General features: G+C 39.9%; 1 protein-coding gene across 2 annotated transcripts in view; it reads left to right on the forward strand.

Moving 5' to 3' along the window:
- The window catches only part of Slc35a3 (solute carrier family 35 member A3), a 38827-nt gene that overhangs the window by 8666 nt on the left and 8577 nt on the right, over positions 1–21584 (forward strand). For both annotated transcript variants that reach the window (XM_032897427.1, XM_032897426.1), the window contains exons 2-5: positions 7744–7948; positions 13960–14114; positions 14197–14319; positions 19790–19961. In XM_032897427.1, coding sequence (XP_032753318.1) covers positions 7762–7948; positions 13960–14114; positions 14197–14319; positions 19790–19961 — 637 coding nt within the window. In that variant the 5' untranslated portion in view covers positions 7744–7761. The remainder of the gene's footprint in view (positions 1–7743; positions 7949–13959; positions 14115–14196; positions 14320–19789; positions 19962–21584) is intronic.

The following is a 21584-nucleotide window of genomic DNA, read 5'->3' on the forward strand; positions in this document are numbered from 1 at the left end:
TTTAAACAGACATGGAACACCTTGAGGAAAAAGGGCAATGAGAAACAGTGAAAAGGTGTTTAACTTGGAATATACTAGGAACTTTATAAGCACCAGTGTGGGGTGAGGATGTGGCTTGGAGGAGGAGTTCTTGACTAGTATGTGCAAGGCCTTTGGTTCTATCTACAGCATAGCAAAACCAAGTTATTTTCTCTAAAGGGTCACTGAGTTTTTCCTGTGTATCTAAAAATAAATCAACATACAGCATAATGACATCTATATCTATAATCACTGCAGAAGCAGTGGATTGCTGCTAGTTAGACGCTAGCATAGACTGTCTCAAAACCACGGGATAGAGAGAACATAGACCAGATGACAAGAGCTCAATCCCAGCACCCATATTAGGTAGTTCACAAACCACCTGTAACTCCAGCCCCAGGGAGATCTGACACATCCAGCCTATATATAATCAAATATATATAATCAAAACTAAAGCCCTGTGTGATACACTCCTTTAATTCCAACACTTGGGAGGCAGAGGGAGTTGGATCTGTTGTTCAAGGCCAACGTGGTCTACAGAAGTGAGTTCTAGGACAGCCAGGGCTACATAGAAACCTTGCCTCAAAAAAAATTATTATTATTATTATTATTATTATTATTAAACAGCAACAATAATAATGATAATGGCAGGTTAACTCTCCCATGGCTCTGGCATCTTCAACATTTTTGGGTTTCCAATCCATGCTTCACCTTCACAGCTTCACATAGCGGCTGCTCTAGGCCTCCATGCAGGGACACTCCTGCCACATACCAGGCCTTAGCTACTTTCCTTAGTGGCTGAGGTACAGTCTATAACCTCATGCTCCCATCCTTGACTCTGAAGCTAGAACCACATGGTTGAAGCAGCCAGGTTCTGCTGCTGGGGCTGGAGCATGGCCCCTTATTGTATTACATCACTACCAGCTTTCTGTTTTTCAGCTTTTCTGTTTTCTAGCTCACATACTAAAATTCTCCTCTGAAACCTCTTGAGCTATGCCCCGCAGTTCAAATCGTGTCAGCAGCACTCTCTTGCATATTCCTATTAGTATGACCCATTGAGCCCCACTTAAAGCATTCCACTGCTTTCCTTATTTAGAATTCCAAACTCCACATTCCTCTAAACAAAAGCATGGTCCAGCCTATCCCAGCAATACCCTATTCCTTGTACCAACTTCTGTCTTAGTTAGGGTTTCTAATGCTGGGAAGAGACACCATTACCACAACAACTCTTATAAAAGACATTTAATTGAGACTGGCTTAAAGTTTCAGAGATTCAGTCTCTTATCCTCATGGGGAGAAGCATGACAGCATGAGGGCAGACATGGTGCTGGAGTAGGAACTGAGAGTTCTACGTCTTGACCACAGGCAGCAGCAGGAGACTGAGACCTCAAAGCCCGCTTCCACAGTGACACACTTTCTCCAGCAAGGCCACACCTTCTAATGTGTCATTCTCTATGGCCAAACATTCGAACAGATAAATAGATGGAGGCCATTTCTATTCCAACTACCAGACTTAGTAAAATCATTGGAGGTAAGTCTGCAACATACAGATTTTCAGATTTGTCTATAAGGGCCTATCTACATGATTGGTGTATGGTACTTTTTGTTTTTGTTTTGGGCCAGAGTATGTAGTTCTGGGTTTCTTGAAACAAAACTGGATATCTAGAATAAGTTGTCTTTAAACGCACAGACATTCTCCGACCTCTGCCTCCTAAGTGCTGGGATTAGAGGCGTGTGTCATTGTGTCTGGCAGCATATGGTATTTTGAGTATTTCAGAAATTAATATATATCTGTAATTCAATTGATGATCACATCTAATCACAGTAATCTTGATTAATTTGGGGAAAGGTAGTCATCGGTAATAATGGACAGTAAGGATGTATATGCATTATGGCATGCATGTATGGATGGATGCATATGTGTGTTTGCATTGCCGGGCATTAAACCCACAGCTTCATGCAGGCTAGCTCGGTGCTCTACCACTGAAGTAAACTACCAACCCTGTAGTGTATTATTATTTAACACTTGAGATAACTTACAATCACTTGTCAAATCTTTATAAAACAAGGATCTTTAGATCCTAAAGGAACCACTTTAATGAAAGTAAAGGACATAATTACCAGGTAAATATATTTATACTGTAGGTTCTGCTGTATTTGTAGCATTTTTTGGTTGTTGGTTTTGTTTTGTTTTGTTTGAGAGGGTCTCTGAGCCATGGCTGGCCTGAAGTTGACTATGTAGCTTTGAACTCAGAGAGATCTGCTTGCCTGCCTCTAAAGTTCTGGGATCAAAGGATGGACCATCATGCCTGGCCTCCCATATATTTGAAAAATCATTTTTTCTTTTCTTTGCATTCCTATGGATCAAACCCAGGGCCTCATATAAACATAGCAGGCAAGTGCTCTATCACTTAGCTATGTCTCTAGCCCTCTGTTTTGTTTTGCGTTTTTTTGTTTTTGTTTTTGTTTTTTTGAAGACTGTTAAATAATTAGTGAGAATCTCTTGGAATTTGAAAAAGTTTAGTACGTTTTTTGTCTGTTGTTCAAAATATAAAAGTAAGTTCTGATCAAGCCATCTGCACTCATTGAATCTCAATGAGTGGAATATAGATCAATTAATTTTGTGATATGTTTTCCCTCAAAGAAACGTAAAAGTAATGAACTCAACTTTATAAATATTAGATGCACTCAGCAATTCAGATGAAATATGGCAGTTAGTAAGCAAGTGCAAGATTTATTGATGAGGGCTCAGTGATAAAGAACTTGCCTAGCATGTGTCAAGGTCTGAGTGTGACCCTCAGTGCATAGAGAAGAGAAAGGGAGGAGGCTGTAAGAGAGCCTAACCAGACCTAGAGTCAGTTCCTAGCCCTAGGACACAAAGGACTTGGACAGATAGGAACTACATGACTGCTATTTACATCAGTGTGGTTTAAAAGTGAGAGACCAAAGCATTAATAAGCCCTTTATTGAAAATATGTACACAGATGTGTGTATGTTTGGTAATGGAAAAGCAAAATTGTGAAAGTACATGCTGGCTTGGGAACTTATTGTTTATTTATTGAGGTGGAGTCTACTATTTAGCCCTGGGTGGCCTGGAACTCAGTTATGTAAACCAGCTGTTGTTGAATTTGTGGTGATCTCCGCAGCTGACTACCAAGTGCTGGGATTCCATGCACCAACCACCATGCCTGGCCAGAAACTGACCTTTATGTTTTCATTTGCTAATAAATTGGAACATTGTTATTAAAATAGATATATTAATGATCTTGGTAGCACAGAGTAAGCACACAGAAACCTACTCTTAAAAATTAATATTTATATTTACTTTATGTGCATGAGTGTTTTGAGAACATATATTTTTGTGCACCATGTGTGTTCATGGTAGCATATGTCTTTAATCCCATTACTCCGGAGTCAGGGGCAAGCAAATCTCTATTGAATTCAAGTCAGTCTACTGTACATACTAAGTTCCAGGCCAGTCAGGGCTCTGTCTCAGAGAAAGAAGGACAAGGGGTGGAGTCTCTGTAAACTTTAGCCTGACGGAGGGACTAACAATCGCTGAATCTGCTCAGCCATGTACTGTTTTAGTAGTTAGTAGTTGTGGGGTGGTTATTTATCTAGTGCTCTAAATATATTAACTGTGGGAAATATACTAGAAAAAGTTCATACAGATTTAGAGAATTTGAGTGGAAGATGGGAGCCATGGAAAAGAGAGTTTAGTAAAGACCATGGAAACAGAATATGGCTGGCATTAATCCAAAGATACCCTAGCCTGAACTAAAGCTACATGAAACCCTGGTAGGGAATGCTGTCATTTAGTGTGGCCTTGACCACTAAGTTTTAAAATGGGCTTAATTGAAGTTTAAATTATGTACAGTAAGATGTGCCTACTTTAACTGCAGTCCTGTGATTTTTGATAAGTCAATACCATATAATTACTGCCCAAAATATTGTAATCACCAATGGAATTCCTTATTATGTGTGCCTTTGTAGTCAGCTCTCAATCCTAACTCTTCACTCTGATCAGTCTTAAGTTTGTATCTATCAATACAGATTAGTTTTGCCTTTTTTGGAGAATTTTATATAATATAGCATATATTGTTTTCAAAATTATGTTTCAGTGTGTTATGATATAATTTATATGTGTGCATGCATGTATATATGTGTATTTGTGGGTACATGTGTGCTATGGTATACATGTGGAAGTCAGAGAACTTCAGGATTTAATTCTCTCCTCCCGCGTGAAGGCAAGATCTCTCTTATTTATTCTGCCATCCTGATTACTCCAGCCTAGCTAGCCAGTGAGCTTCTGGGTGATTCTCTTTGCCTCCCATCTGGCCATGGGATTTACAGATTTACAGATGGGAGTCAGTGGATACCTTGATTCCCAGGATTGAACTTGGATCATCAGTCTTACCCAGATAGCACTTGTATTTTCTAAGCTTGCACTTTGACCCATAGGTGATATTTTTACTTTATTTTATTGTAAAAGATTTATTTATTTATTATGTTTACAATGTTCTGCCTGCATGTGTGCTTGCAGGCCAGAAGAGGGCATCAGATCTCATTACAGATGTTTGTGAGCCACCATGTGTTTGCTTGGAATTAAACTCAGGACCTCTGGAAGAGCAGCCAGTGCTCTTGACCTCTGAGTCATTTCTCCTGCCCCATAGGTGATATTTAAAAGAAAAAGATAAAAGATTTTTACTTATTTGTGTGTGATTTTGACTGTGTGTGTGTGTGTGTGTGTGTGTGTGTGTGTGTGTGTGTGTGTGTGCGCGCGCGCGCGCCTACAGGCTCCAGAAGAGGGTATCAGTTCCTCTGGAGCTGGAGTTACAGGTATAAGCTTCCTAAAATGTGCTGGAAACTGAATTCAGGTCCTCTAAAGAGAAGTTTGCATTCAACCACTGTGCCACTGTAATGGCACTGGGGAGTAGGACCTTTGGGTGATAATTAATTAGGAGATGGGAGCCCTTGTAGACAAGGTTAAAGTCCCCAGAGAACTCTTGATGCACTACCATGTGAGGGTCCGATGTCAAGACAGTCATCTGTCCTAGAAGACAGACCTTACCAGAACCTGACAATGCTTCCATGGTTATCTGGAACGTCCAGTCTCTAGAACTAACTGTAGGAAATACATTTCTGTTATTCTGTTATTTATAAGCTACTCAGGAACAGGTACTGATAGCTATCTGAACAAAGCAGGATATGTGGTTCTAATTCCGGACTGTATTCCATTATGATGGCCCTGTGCTTATGACGGCCCTCTTCTTAGCTTTCTAGTGAGTCTGGAAGCTCAGCAGCCCAGTATTTTATTGAATTCCTTTAACTTACTCTTTCTAAATCTCTCTCTCTCTCTGTGTGTGTGTGTGTGTGTGTGTGTGTGTGTGTGTGTGTGTGTGTGTGTGTGTGTTTTAAAACAGGGTTTCTCTTGTAGCCCTCCCTGACTGTCCTCAAACTCAGAGATCTGCCTGCCCCTGAGCACTGGGAATAAAGGTGCTACCACCACCAGGCTTTCCACCAGGTTTTCATTGACTAGGTCCTTCACATTTGCATGTGTCTTCAAATCAGCTTGTCAGCATATGACTTGAGCCTGGGCAAAAAAGGTTGATCCTAAAGCAAAGCAACTCAAAACGTATTATCTAAAAGAAAAAAGAAGTCATCCTTCTAGTTTCTACTAAAGGTGTCCTAGTCACTGTGCCACTGCTGTAAAAAGACACCACAACCAACTCTTACAAGAGAAAGCATTTAACTGGGGGCTTGCTTACAGTTTCAGAGGTTTAGTGCATTATCCTCATACAGAGGGCGTGTACACACTCAGCCAGGCATGGTGCTGGAGAAGTAGTCAAGCTACATCCTCATCTATAGGCAGAAAGAAACAGTGACACTTGGCCTTGCTTGGCCTTGTGAAACCTCAAAGACCACCCCCAACGACTTTCTCTAACAAGACCATACCTCCTAATACTTCTCAAATAGTGCTACTCTCTGACAATTAACCATTCATATATGTGGCCATTCTTACTCAGTCCTCCACAGATGGCTAGAGGGTGTTTTGGGGATTGTATTGTATTTCTAAATTAATCTGAGGCACAAAAGGTATATAACGTTACGTTGGGTGGGAAATAGAGTGAGTACCATGCTTCAGCATGCTTATGATCTGTGTGGACTGTCTGCACGCCTGTTAGAGTTAGCTGAAACCCTCTAGTCCTTTTTTACCCCTCATTCTACCATATTTTTTTTCAAAAGTAGGTTAAATACTTTTAGTTATGACTGGGTTTGCCTACTATTTTTCTTTTATTTCTGATCTTTTTGTTTTACGTGCTTTGAAGATACCTTAATAAGGCACATATACATTTATAATGACTATAGGTTCCTGGTGTATTGATCCTTTTATTACTATGAAATATCCTTCAAATTTAGAAGTAATGTAAGCTTTTTGCCAGACATTAATGTAAGCCCTCCAATTTTTTCATAGTTTCCTCATGGTATCTTTATCCTTCCTGCCCATTTCTCTTTTCCACTCTTTCTTCTCCTTCCCTCAAGGACTCTCTCCCTTCTTCCTTTTTGAGGCTAGGCTTCATTCAGTAAGTCGCCCAGGTTGGTCTTGAACTCCTAGCCTTAAGTGTTCTTCCTGAATTAGTTTCTCAAATAGTTGGGACTTTAAGTGTCAAACTATTAAGATGGCCACTTTTCATCATATTTCTGCTTTACATTTAAGGTGAGTCTATTGGGACTGGGCTGTTGCTTAGAGAAAGACAGCAAGCTTAGAATGTGAGAAGACGTGGGCTCACACCCTGGCATCACCAAGTCGTAGTAATAGTAGTAGTAGTAGTAGTAGTAGTAGTAGTAGTAGTAGTAGTAGTAGTAGTAAAAGTTTCTTGGAACAATGTTGAAATAGTTTATTGGACTAGAAGGACTTTGTGGTTGCTGTTATTAGGGAAGTTTAATTTAATTTTTTTGTTGTATTTTTATTGCTGTTTCCTTGAAATTCTTATAACACCAATATCTGGGTTTTTTTTTTTTTTTTTTTGTATTCTCTATTGACTGTAGTTATTCGATGAAGATTTGCTTTGGTGACTATACTCACTTTGAGTTGTATTTGAACATTCGTATGTTGTGAAACTCTAGTTCCTACTTAAATCTCTTTTATTCCTAGCCACTTGTGTGTGAATTCTGTTTGCTGATAGTAAGTTTGTATGTGACAGGAATGGCCAACAGGGCTCCACCTCAAAGTCCCTGTCTATGGATCCTGTTGTGGGAGGAAGGGGTCACCACCTCTACTCTCCTTAGTTCAGGTGCTCATGGTTAAGGCTTTCCCCACAGTTATACAGTACTCGGCTGGAATGGTCAAGGTTTTAGGAGAACTGTCTTTTGTTTGGCTAGAGAAACTGAATCTTCCTCGGCTGTTTTGTTGTTCTACACTGGTGGTGTTGTAGCACTTGAATATAGAATACAGAGGTTGGCAAGAATACCCAAGATTTCAGTGCTGACCCATCCCTCAGACATCCTTCAGACCCGAGTCAGTTTTCCTCTATTTTCTTCAGCCTGAGTTTCTGGCAGATGCCTCTGTCTTTGGCCTGTTTTGTGGTTGTTGACTTTTTTTGGTTGCTCTTGTTGCAGTTAGAAAGAGGATGCTTGTCTTGTTTGAAACCTCTGTCTCTTGTTGAATATTAGTGTCTGTATTTTTTAATTTGATTAACTTGCCCTGTTTATTTTGTTTTTCAGACAAATGAAGAGAAAACAATGTCTGCCAACCTAAAATATCTTTCCTTGGGAATTTTGGTGTTTCAGACTACCAGTCTGGTTCTAACGATGCGTTATTCTAGGACTTTAAAAGAGGAGGGACCTCGTTATCTGTCTTCTACAGCAGTGGTTGTGGCTGAATTTTTGAAGATAATGGCCTGCATCTTTTTAGTCTACAAAGACAGTAGTAGGTATCTAGGGTGATTTTTCCTTTTAATTTATGTGATTAGTTTAATTTTTATATATGTAAATAGAATCGTAACTACACATTTGATCATTTGCATTATTTAATTTCCCTAGACTTAACATTCCAATATTTTTCAAAAAATTATTAAGATAGGGTTCAAGGGAATGACCCAATTGGTAAAATACTTACTATGCAAGTGTGAGGACCTGAGTTTGGATTTTTAGCACCCACATAAATGGCTGTGTATGGCAGTGTGTGTTTGTCATTTCAGCACTGGGAGGTGGAAATAGGAGGACCTCAGGAGCCTGCTGGCCCGCCAGTCTGCCTACTTGACAAGCTTGAGGTTGAGTGAGAAACCTTGTCTAAAATAAGCTAAAGAACCACTTAGAAAGACAGCCAACATCAACTCATATGTACACATACACATGCACACACACACTCACATACACACACTCACATACACACACGCACAATTGTCTTAGTACCAGTATTGGTCTGTACTATTATGTACAGTCTGTAACAAAATCCATGGCTAGTTAGTGCTACGAGTATGAATCCTAGTTGCATTTTAGTGTATTAATTTGAGAAAAAGTGGGTTATAAATCCATAATAATTCTTTACTAAAGACTTTTACTAGTTACATTGACTATCCAGCAATGAATAACTCATTTGGTACAGTTTAAAGGTTTCGTTGGGATATAATTTATGTACTGTATAGTGGTTATTCTTTGTGTCTAGACATGGAGCCTTGGGCTTTGTATATCCTAAGCATATGCACTTGCTCTACCATTGGGGCACATTTCAGCCTCAGCTTAGCCTTCTGCAGGCAGATTTTTAGAGCATTCAATTGTGGTTTTTGTTCTTCTTTCTTGAGACAGTGCCTTACTATGTCATTCAAGCTGGCCATAAATTCTTGATTATTCTCTCTTAGCCTTCTATGATTGTTACCTGACTTTAAGTTGTGATAATGTGTGTGCAGGTGTGTGTATGCAAGTGTATACGAGGTTTTGTTATTGTATCAGTGCATTTTTACATTCACAATATTGTACAGCTATCATCGTTTCCAAAGCTTTCTAAATACAAATGAGCAGAAATTCTATATGACTATTAAGTAGTAACTCTTTTCATTCACCTTTCTTCCAGTTTTTGGTAACCTCTGACTTAGATTCTACTTCTGAATTTACCTATTCTAGATATTTCATATAAGGTGGATTATATAGTGTTCATTTTCTTCTGCCTGGCTTGGCTCACTAGCCTAATCATTTCAGCTTATGTGTCAGATTTTTGTTTTTTTATACACTATAAGGTATACAATATACACTTTTTTAAAAATCACATGTTGGTAGCCACTGGTTATTTCTACCTTTTAGCTACTGTGAACCATGTTGGAAGAAATGGGTTAATCTGCAATAGCTATACAAGTAGATGTTGGAGTTTCTGCTTTCATTTTTGTGGGGCTATGTGTTACAGCCCCTCCCCCACCAAAGCAGACTTGCTGGGTCATTGTCATCTGGCTGTTCTTCATATAAATCTTTTTAAAAGAAGTGTATTGCATATATGTGTGTGGTGGGTGTGCCACCCATCACCATGGCATGGCCAAAGGATAGCCTGTGGGAATTTGTTCTATTCTTGTGCCATGTGAGTCCCAGGGTTTAAATGCAGGTCGTCAGGTTTGGTTGCGAGTGCCATGACCCAGTGAGACATCTTGCAAGTCCTCTTTGTTTACTTTTTAAGGAATTATCAAACTTTCCACCATTCTGTTTTGTTTTATTAATTTTTCATTGCATTTTATTTCTTGTGAGAGGGAGGTTTGAGTATGTGCCATTGTGCAAGTGTGGAAGGTCAGAGGACTACATGTAGGAATGAGTCCTCTTCTACCACATGGATGCTGCAGCTTGAACTTAGATCGGCAGGCTTGGCAGCTGGTTTAAATGCAGGTCGTCAGGTTTGGTTGCGAGTGCCATGACCCAGTGAGACATCTTGCAAGTCCTCTTTGTTTACTTTTTAAGGAATTATCAAACTTTCCACCATTCTGTTTTGTTTTATTAATTTTTCATTGCATTTTATTTCTTGTGAGAGGGAGGTTTGAGTATGTGCCATTGTGCAAGTGTGGAAGGTCAGAGGACTACATGTAGGAATGAGTCCTCTTCTACCACATGGATGCTGCAGCTTGAACTTAGATCGGCAGGCTTGGCAGCTGGACCTTCACCACTACCCCACCAACTGGATCATCTTGACAACCTCCATTTTATATTTTTGTTAGTGGTGTAGGAAATTCCTATTTTCTCATCACATTTTTCTCCTGTTTTCTCCTGTCTATCATATTTCCTGTTACCTTGTGTGTGTGTGTGTGTGTGTGTATTCAAATCTACAGCCTCATATGTATCACATAAATGGTTATACTCTGAGTTGTACCCTAGACCCTGCCCATCCTTCATTATAGCCATTCTGGGGATGAAGAGGTATTTTATTGTGGTTTTGACTTGCATGCTCTAATCATTAATAGTGGTAAACATTGATAGGACTTGACTAGTACATTATATATGTGAAGGTCAGGAAAGAGGGTAGATTAAATTGTTGTTTGTATAGGTATGGCAGTAAAAGATACAGGGAAGATATATTTGGTGATAAATCAAATGACTTCCTTTTGAGTCATGTTAAGTTGGAAATACCTATACACTTAAAGTCAAGGATAAGACCAGGTAATATATACACTAGAGGAAAAGACTAAAAAATACCCTGGCTTGTTCCCAGCATCCAGAGGCTTCATTCACTCAGAAGGTGTCATCAATGAAAGATGACTATAAATGAGCTACCAGCAGGACTGAAAGTCATGACAATGTCAGGAAAGTGGAGAGGTTACTTTTTGTTGCTAAGGTCTAGATATTTATTACAAGTACCTACTGCATGTAGCACTGGAGCCAGGAAGCCTTTAACAAGAACAGTTGCATTGTGGCTAGATGTGGTGCAGCCAGCTTTCAGTTAGCTTAAGCATGACAAAGGGTCTGTACACGTTATACCAGAGTGAATTCCAGGGCTGGGAGAATTGTTTAGTTGGTACTTAATAGCTAAGTCGCAGGGGCTGAGGAGAGGGCTCAGGCATTTAGAGCACTGACTGTTCTTACAGAGGTCCTGGGTTCAGTTTCCAACACCCACAAGGCAGCTTACAACTGCCTAAAACTCCAGTTCCAGAGGATTTGATGCTGTATTCTGGCCTCCATGGATACAGGCACACAGATCGTCCACAGATAAACATGCAGGCAAATACTCGTCCACATGAAATAAAATAAAAAGCTGGTGTAAGCCTGGCCTGGTGAACCATGTCTGATTCTAGCGCTTAGGAACGGAAGGAGCAAGAGCAGAAGTTCAAGGTCACTCTCGACTGCAGGGCAGTGTCGAAGGAAGCTAATCTGGGCTGCGTGAGGTCCTGTCACAAAAGGACAAACCGATTTCATGTGGCAGAAATGTTGACATTTTCATCAAAGCCAAGCTGAGTAAAGTAGCACATCCCTATAGCTCTAGTACTTGGGAGTTTGGGGGGAGAAGTATTATGAGTTTGCGGCGTCCCTGATCTACATTATAAGACTCCATGAGGGGAAAGAGGAAGAAAAGAATAAAGAAAAAGCCAAGCATGGTGCCTCACACTTATCAGCCTAATACTTTGGAGAATGGAGTAAGAGAATTGTAGGTCCATGGCCAACGTAGGCTATGTTGTGATCTCCAGATTACCATGGGCTACATAGTAAGACCTGCTTCAACAAAACAAACTGAAAACTTAGTGTGACCTTGGTACTGAGAATGATCTCAAACAACTCTAAAAGCAAACTGAGCCATAAGTGGGGTGTGCTTTAGGGGAGCAGGAGTGCTTTTTGGGAGACACATCTTATGTATGTGAGTACACTTTCACTCTCTTCAGACACCAGAAGAGGGCATCAGATCCCATTACAGATGGTTGTGAGCCACCATATGGTTGCCTGGAATTGAACTCAGGACCTCCGGAAGAGCAGTCGTGTTCTTAATCATTGAGCCGTCTCTCCAGCCCTGGGAGACACATACTTAAATTGAAAAAAAAAAAAGTATCAAATCAAGTGAAGAAATAAGCCATACACATAAGCAGTAACAAATGCCTAGAATTACAGAGAACTACAGCCCAGTAAGAAAGAGACATCCAGACATTAGAAAAAACATAAATGGGTAATTCTCAGAGGGGGAAACCTGACTGGTCAGTCTGGGGTGTCTAGCTTAGTGGCAGGTGAAATATAACTTTAACAAGCCAGCATTCTTACATACAGAGATCATGTGTCCCCAAGCTGCTATATAAGTTTTAGATCTGGACCATGCTTCATGAGACAGGTTGAGCTGGAAGTCCAGTTGTTGTATAGCAATGCCACTCTCTAGCTACTTTGTATTCTTTTAATGATTAATATGTTGATAATTGGCAGGAGAGACTGGAGAATGAGTAAAATACAAAGTTTCATAAAGTTACTGCTATAAAAGAATACTTTTTTGATTGATTAATAATTTGAGGGACACTGGGTGATTTCAGGAAATCAAGTAGAAGAGAGGGAAAAAAGATTCTAGGAGCCAGAGGGGTCAAGGACACTACAAGAAAACCCACAGAATCAAGTAACGTGGGCCAGAGATGCTCACAGAGACTAAATCAACAATTTGGGAGCCTACACTGTCTGACCTAGGCTCTTTGCCTATGTTTGTATAGCTTAGTCTTCTTGTGAGACTTCTAATGGGGTGTGGGGGTGGGGGCTGACTTTTGAGTCTTTTGCCTGCTTTTGGGACCCTTTTCCTCTTACTGAATTGCCTTATCCAGACTTAATATGAGGGGAGTGTCTAGTCTTGCTGCAACTTGATATGCCATGTTTGGTTGATTTCTGTGGGAGACCTGCCCTTTTCTGAAGGGACACAGGAGGAGTAGAATGAGAAAGGGGTATAAAAAGTACCCGTGGGGGGCTGGGGGGAGGAGAGGAAACTGCTGTTGAGATATAATATGTGAGAGAAGAATACATTTTAAAATTAAAAACAAATGAATTGAGCTTTTAGTTTTCACAAATGCATTTGTATGTATATATGTACGTCCATAGTCAATATGGACATTTCTTTCCTGTATTATAATTATAATTATATATATAATATATATACATATATATATATATATGTATATATATATATATGCCTGCGTGTATCTCTGTGCATGTACGTATGTGCCTGCAGAATCAGAAGAGGGCATTGCATCCCCTGGAACTGGAATAACGGGTGGTTGTGAGCCATCACATAGGTTCTGGGAATAGAACCTTGGCCCCCTGTAAACAGAGTAGCCAGTGCTCTTAACTGCTCTCTAGGCCTTACATCGTCAGTCTTGTGCTTTTCCAGCACAAATGAGGGTAAGGATAATGATGTCAGTTTGCTACTCTGTAATATTTAACATTTGCACAGTTTGCATTAAAAGCATACTTGGTACTGAAAAGAATCCCTGTGTTGCTCATTCTCCTGTTTTTAAAGATTAATTTTAGCCATGTGTGGTGGTACAGGCTTTTAATCCCAGCACTTGGGAGGCAGAGATATGTTGATGTGTGAGTGTGAGACCAGTCTGGTCTATAGAGTGAGTTTCAGGACAACCAGGGATATGCTCAGAAAACATGTCTTCAAAAAAAGGGGGCATTTATTATAAAATTTTAAGTGTGTGTGTGTGTGTGTGTGTGTGTGTGTGTGTGTGTGTGTGTGTACACCTAAGTGCATGTGTGCTCACGGAGTTCAGATGTGTGGAATCCATAGGAAGCTGGAGTTACAGGTGGTTTTGAGCCACCCCATGTGTGTACTGGGAATCGAACTCTGATCCTTTGCAAAAGCAGTGCTTTTGGTCAGTTGCTGAGCCATCTCTCCTGCCCCATTTTTCTCTTCTTAAAGTGGGGAAACTGAGGCCTATAAAGAAAGAAAGAGCTTATGATTTCTGCAGAGAAACTTTAATAACTGACTTCCCCCCTTTTTGTTTATTCTAGAGTGTAGTGTGAGAACACTGAATAGAGTACTGCATGATGAAATTCTTAATAAACCCATGGAAACACTGAAACTTGCTATTCCATCAGGGATATATACTCTTCAGAACAACTTACTCTACGTGGCACTGTCAAACCTGGATGCAGCCACTTACCAGGTACCTGGATATAGTTCTAGTAATTCTTTTAAAAAACAAACAAAACCTCAAATGTTAATAACATTGCTGTTTTCTTTTTTAGGTTACATATCAGTTGAAGATACTTACAACAGCATTGTTTTCTGTGTCTATGCTGGGTAAAAAACTAGGCGTGTACCAGTGGCTCTCCCTAATGATTCTGATGGCAGGAGTTGCTTTTGTACAGGTAACTATTCAAGATAAGCATGCCTTTCATGTCTGCCACAGTTTGAAACCTGGTCTGTTTTGCATAGAAAGTATGGTTCTATTACCTGTTCAAGCAAGTAAATGCTAACATATTTTTATGGCTCCATGTAAGTAAATACTGTATTAAGAGTATGTGATATGGGGCTGGAGAGATGGCTCAGTGGTTAAGAGCATTTGCTGCTCTTCCAGAGGTCCTGAGTTCAATTCCTAGCAACCACATGGTGGCTCACAACCATCTGTAATGGGATCCGATATCTGGAATGGGATCCAATGCCTCTTCTGGTGTTGTCTGAAGACAGTGACAGTGTACTTATATAGAATAAATAAATGAATCTTTAAAAAAAAAAGAGTATGTGATATAAGTAAATAAATACACGAATTAATTTTTCATAGTAAAGAACTGAGCAGTTAGGCTATGGCATAGCTTTGGTCCTCAGTACCACACACAATCATGCATACACATGAACACACAACACACACACACACACACACACACACACACACACTTCTTTTACACACACACACACACACACACACACACACACACACACACACACTTCTTTTTGTAGCTCTGGCTGGTCTGGAGCTTCCCTGCAGATGAGTGTGTCCTCAAACTCTGGCATTCTCCTGCCTCTGCCTTCTGAATGCTGAGATTCATGAGCTACTGTGTCTTTTTTTTCTTTTTTAAATTTATTCCTGTGTGTCTGTGTGGGTCTGTGCATATATGTATAGGTGTCATGTATCACTCTTTGTCAATTACTTTAGGCAGGGGCTTTACCTGAACCCAGGGCTTGTATTTTCTTGGCTAGGGTGAAGGCCAGTGAGCCCCATTGATCCTGCTGTTTCTGCCCTCTGAGCTGGGTTACAGGTGTTCACAGGATGCACAGGGTCACGTGGGTTTGCTGACTCAGTGTGGGCCTCAGTAGTGCACAGCACAATGTCTAAACTGATGAACTGGCTCTACTACTGTTTTATTCATATGTTAGTAATTGTTAGTAATTGTTTTCTTTCAAAGATTTTTTTTTTTTTTGCCTAGAGGGAGGTTTTATTTCATTTATTTTTTATTTATTTAAAGGGTATTTTATTTTATTGTTTTTCATTTTTTAACATTTGCTTTATGACCTAAAGTATAATATATTTTAGAGAAAATTATATAATATCTAAGAATCTATACTCTTTACCTCAGTGTTCTTAATGGCTGTACTGTCTTTCCAGCAGCTATAGTTTGCTTTTTCAGATAAGATTTCGCCATCTTCTGCTTCAGCCCCGAGAGTGCTAGGACTGTAGGTTTGAACCAGTACTCTTGGCAAGAGAGAGAGAGAGAAAGAAGGAACAATCCAACAAAATGAGACATAGCACAACGGAACTCAGCTTTAAAAGCAAAACCAACCAACCAACAAACAAAACAGAACGTACAGGAAATAAGTTTAAGTTTTAGGAGAGCCTTGGGATCTCTGAGATCACAGTGATCCTGTAGATTTCTTAACATCTACCATCTTTATTGATGCTGGTTTTTTCTAACTCAAGAGCTTCCTAATGATTCCTTTTCTCACTCTCCATGGAGTCATTGCCTTCCACTTTGGCATTCCTTTCTTATTTTGTGTGTGTTTATGTGTATGTTGTATGCGTTTGTGTGCTTGGTAGCCACATAAGATAGTGGCTACACTATTTGCAGAGACATAGAATGTTGCCCTCCTCAAAGAAAGCATATCGAGTACTTACATAGTCGAGGGCCCAGGGGGGAGTGGACAGTTTCAAGAGTCAAGGAATTTGTTGTCAGTATCATGCTGCTGCAGTGAAGGCAAATTGAATAGGAAGTGAACCCTTTTTGTTGTTAAAGGGTGTTTAAGCTTGTATGGTACAACACTTATAATTCCCCCCTTAGGAGGCTGAGGCTGGAAGATTGCTGTGAGCTAAAGCTGGCCTGGACTACGTAATATCACCCCCATACCAAAACAAACAAACAAACAAACAAACAAAAAACCCTACCATTGAAAGTCTCTAGTAACTATGAAAAGCATGGTTTCAGCACTACTAAAGAGGAAGAGAGATAAATTTAAATAGAATGAGGATGGATAGCTAACTCTCATCGATAGGTAGATAATTAATAAAAGTGGTCAACAGACTTCAACCAAGCATACTTATCTGATAGAGATACAGAATAGTCTATCGAAAGGTAAGGAGTACAGATTCATGGATATCTTGAACTTTTCTCCAAAATAGATTGTAGGTTAGATCATAAAACATTGTTAAAAACTTGGGTTGGAGAGATGGCTCAGTGGTTAAGAGTGCTGATTGCTCTTCCAGAGGTCCTGAGCTCAATTTCCAGCAACAATGTGGTGGCTCACAACCATATGTAATGAGATCTGATGCCCTTTTCTGGTGTGCCTGAAGACAGTGTACTCACACACATGAAATAAATTAATCTTTTTTTAAAATGTTAAAAACTGAAAGACAAAGAATTAAAAACAAAAACAAAACCACTCAACTTTAAATAAATAAAAAAAAATAAAAACTCCCTCTAGACCAAAAACTACAACAACAACAACAACAAAACCAAAAAAACAAAACTGATATGTGAGTAAAATAGCTGAGGAATATGTCAGTTACTGCTATTTTGAAACATAATTTATATGAAAGCACAAAAAACCCTAATAGCCAAGTCAGCCCTGAGCAAAAATAGCAATGCTGGCCATGCCTGTTGGCTCACATAAAATCCCAGCACTGAAGACTTGAGGCATGAATTTAGGGCTACCTAGTGAATTCTAGGTTACTGTAGGCTACAGTGTGAGATCCTGCCTCCTGCCTCCTGCCTCCTGCCTCCTGCCTCCTGCCTCCTGCCTCCTGCCTCCTGCCTCCTGCCTCCTGCCTCCTGCCTCCTGCCTCCTGCCTCCTGCCTCCTGCCTCCTGCCTCCTGCCTCCTGCCTCCTGCCTCCTTTCTCCAGAGCAGTTTTGGAGGTATCACAATACCTGTCTTCAAACTATGCTTTAGAGCTGTGATAATAAAAACAGCACGGCACAGGCACAAAACAGACATGTAGGCCCTCAGATGAGAAAGTCTCAGAAATAAATCCATGTCTTAGTATTTCTATTGCTGCAATGTAACACCATGACCAAAAAGCAAGTTTGGGAGGCAAGGGTTTATTTTGGCTTACACTTCATATCACTATTCATCATCAAAGTCAGGAACTCAAAACGGCTGGAACCTGAAGGCAAAGGCCATGAAAGGGTGCTGCTTGTACTGGCTTGCTTCCCCTGGTTTGCTTAACTTCTTTCTTAGAGAAAGCAATGGGCTGGGCCCTCCCCCACTGATTACTAATTGTGAAAATACCATATAGCTGATCTCATGGAGGCATTTCCTTACCTAAGGCTCCTTCCTCTCTAATGATGCTAGTTTTTTGTCAAGTTTACATGCAGCCAGCCAGTGCATCATACATTGAAGAACAGTCTCTTCAACAAGTGGTGTTCAGAAGCTGTGCATGTGTATCCACAGTGCAAGGCTAAGACTGGCCACATTCCCACCCAGCACAGAACTCGGTTGCAAATGGATTGAGGACTTTAATGTAAACCTTGGAGGATGTGAAAGGGAACAGGATAGCACTTAAGAGATAGCTCAGGGCCAGGACTCTTTGATAGATTCCAATTCAAGGAAACAGTAGCCAGAATTGACAGATATGATTGCATGAAATGTAAAAGCTGCATGACATTGAAAACAGACCAAAGAGACTGTCAGGTGGGAAGAGGGTGTTCACTTCTTCCTCATCAGACAGGGTTAACATGCAGTTATATAAAGAACTGAAAAAAATAACCAACCAAGCATCCAGACATCCCAAGCCTATTAATAATCAGGCAAATGAACTGAACAGACAGTTCTCAAAAGAAATACCGATACCGACACCATAAACACCTAAAATGTTCACCGTCTTTGGCCGTTAGGGAAATGTAAAAACTACACTGAGTCCATGTCCTAATTAGAATGGCTATTATCAGCAAAACAAACAACAAATAGTGGGGAAATCAATGTTACTGCTCCTCCGATTGGCATGTAATTCAAAGCAGCCACTTGGAAAATAGAATGGAAGTTTCTCCATGGGATTGAACTCAGGTTGTCAGGCTTGCAAAGCAAGCACCTTCCCTATTGAACCGTCTTGCTCAGTAAGTAAAAACATTCCCACGTGATCCAGCTATACCATTCCAAAGTATATATTTGAACATCCTACAGAGATATTAATATTTATTGCAGAGTTGCTCATAATACTCAAGTTATGGAACCAGTTTAAATGCCTATCTGTGTGTCAATGGATAATGTAATTTTTATATATATATATATATATATATATATATATATATGATACACACAATGGAGATTTATTTTTCTATGAAAAATGAAATTATGTAGAACTGGAGATCATTATGTTAAGCAAAATAGCAGAATTTTGCAGTTGAAAAATGAAGACCAAGGGCTATCCTGGTGGTTCACACCTTTAATCCCAACACTTGGGAGGCAGAGGCAGGTGGATCCCTTTTTAAGGTCATTCTGGTACAGAGCTAATTCCAGGACACCCAAGGCTACACAAAGAAACCCAGTCTTTTTTTAAAAATTAATTAATTAATTAATTAATTATATGTAAGTACACTGTTGCTGTCTTCAGACACACCAGAAGAGGGCATCAGATCTCATTATAGATGGTTGTGAGCCACCACGTGGTTGCTGGGATTTGAATTCAGGACCTCTGGAAGAGCAGGCAGTGCTCTTAAGCTCTGAGCCATCTCTCTAGCCCAAAACCCAGTCTTGGAAAAACAAAACAAAACAACCCCCAAAAAACAATAAAAATGAGAGAGGAAAATCTAGATTAAAAAATGTGGGAAAATCGAAAGGGGCTAGTTTGAGAAAGAAATAGAGCAGTGGGAATGCAGACAGTGTAGTAATGATGGAGGAGAGGGTATGGTCAGAGAACATGAGACACATGTATGAACATGTCATAATAAAAGCCACTGTACATGGATATACATAGTTTAAAATGTATAGTCTCATTAGAAGTGGCTCAGTAAGACTCAGAACATCAGAAGACAGAGACATTTAACAATGGTTAAATTATTACACCATTGTCAGTAAACATCCAAATCTTATGGATACTATGCCCAGTATAGTAATTTAACCGACTTTCATGTTTTGATGAACTGTAATTTCCTTGTAGTGTTTGTGGTTCCCTTCCCACCAGCTTCTCTTTCTACTATGCTTGAGGTAGCTTATCTTCTCCCATGTGTATGTACTTTTGCTGAGGCAGTACCACAATGTGGAGGTCAGGGGACAGCTTGTGAGAGTCAGTCCCCTCCATCCATCATGTGGTCCCAGGGATAAGACCCAGGTTGCCAGTGCTGGCTGTAAGCGTCCCTACCCACTGAGCCATCTCACGGCCCTTTAGAGTCTTGGTTTTGTTTCTATTCAGTGGCCTTCAGATTCTCAAGAGCTGAATTCTAAGGACCTTTCAACTGGCTCACAGTTTGTGGGCCTCATGGCAGTTCTCACAGCCTGTTTTTCAAGTGGCTTCGCTGGAGTTTATTTTGAGAAAATCTTGAAAGAAACAAAACAATCAGTATGGATAAGAAACATTCAACTTGGTAAGTTTTAAAGGCTTTCTAATATATATTTCTAAATAACTGTACCACTCATGTATGGTGGTGCACACCTCTGATCCTAGCACTCATAAGGCTGAGGCAGGAAACCAACCAGGCTACACAGGGAGACCAAATCTTAAAAAGAACCAGACAAGTATTTCTGTTCTTATATTTGTAGATCTCCCTAAGTCTTAAGTATATAGGCCTTGAGTGCAAATGCGATGTTGACACAAAGAACTGGTAATGATCTTGCCCTTAGCAAACTGGATTTGAAATGAATGCCTTAGCTCATGATATAGAAAAGTAGGTTGATGATCGGAGAGTGTAGCCTGCCCCTGCCCTCAATTATGGAGTCTTAGCATGTGTGAAGATGCTACAACTAATTTACATATTTTACTCCTACAATGTAAGAAGTTGGAAAGGAAGCAATTTTCATCTCTTTTACAGTCGTGACATGCTGTTTTATTTCAGGGTAATGTTTTGTCTTTTTACCCTACTCCTTCCTAACTGGTGGGAAATAGCTTAGAGGGGAAGAAAATGTTAGCATTGGTTACAACTGTTTAAAAAAACAAGAAAACAAAACAAAATGAAAATATTACTGTCTGAATGAATTACTATTTTGATTAAGTATAACTAAGATTGTATTTTAGAAGACAGAGAGAAAATGTAAAGTAAAAGAGGACCCAGGGCCAAATTGCCTGGATTCAACTACTGAGTCCATTTCATTGCATGGACTTGGGGAGAAGTTTCCTCATCAATAAAAATAAGAGTCAGCCCAAGAGGCCTGTAGTATGTTAGTGTCGGTATAAAAGATATCTAATACTACTAGTCAGTGGAATATCCAGCCACTATGGGAATGTGAAAGGTCTATCTATATATACTGACGAAACTCATATGTATTCTGGTATACTGTTAGACAGCCTTCTGTCACTGACAAACACAAGATAGATCAGCTTACAGAGATAATGTTTGCCTCCTCTTAAAATTTTGGGGCTTCGAGCTGATGTTCCATTGATTTTGGGCCTGTGTCAGGGCAGGACATAACATCAGAACATGCAAGGCAGAGGAAGCTATTTATTTATGGTAGCACAATAAATAGAAGTAGAGAAGAAGAGGCTAGGGACGCACAGTCCTGATCATAGGCTTGCAAGTGGTTTGGAGGACTTTTTAGCTCCAACATGTACTAAATATGTATTTTAGTAATTGTCACGTTTTAATTTTTAAGTTAAATTTTAAAATGTATGGCTTTGGGCATTTTTTAAAAGTCACATGCCATGGTTAGCTTCATACTAAATGAGGCGCATTCAATGGTTGAGTACAAATGAACTTTACATGGTCCTCACAGTCTCCCTAGCTATGGCTTTATTTAAAACCATCACACATACCCTCTTTGGCTGCATTCATCTTGTGTGCCATAGGATGTGGCCCCTGTGGGTGTCCATAGGCCACCAGTGCGTCAGGTCTGGAGGCTGTGTTGGCACGTGGGATTCAGCAGTGACGTTCCCTGAGCCAGTTCTGACAGTGAGACCCGAGCAGTAAATACAGAACCCGATGACAGCTTTGACCACTTCTTAGCCTTGAGTTTCGGTTATCAAGTATTATACTTAAAAAAATTTTTAAAAAATA

Source organism: Rattus rattus, chromosome 3, assembly GCF_011064425.1.
Source record: "Rattus rattus isolate New Zealand chromosome 3, Rrattus_CSIRO_v1, whole genome shotgun sequence".
NCBI classification, from domain to species: Eukaryota; Metazoa; Chordata; class Mammalia; order Rodentia; family Muridae; genus Rattus; species Rattus rattus.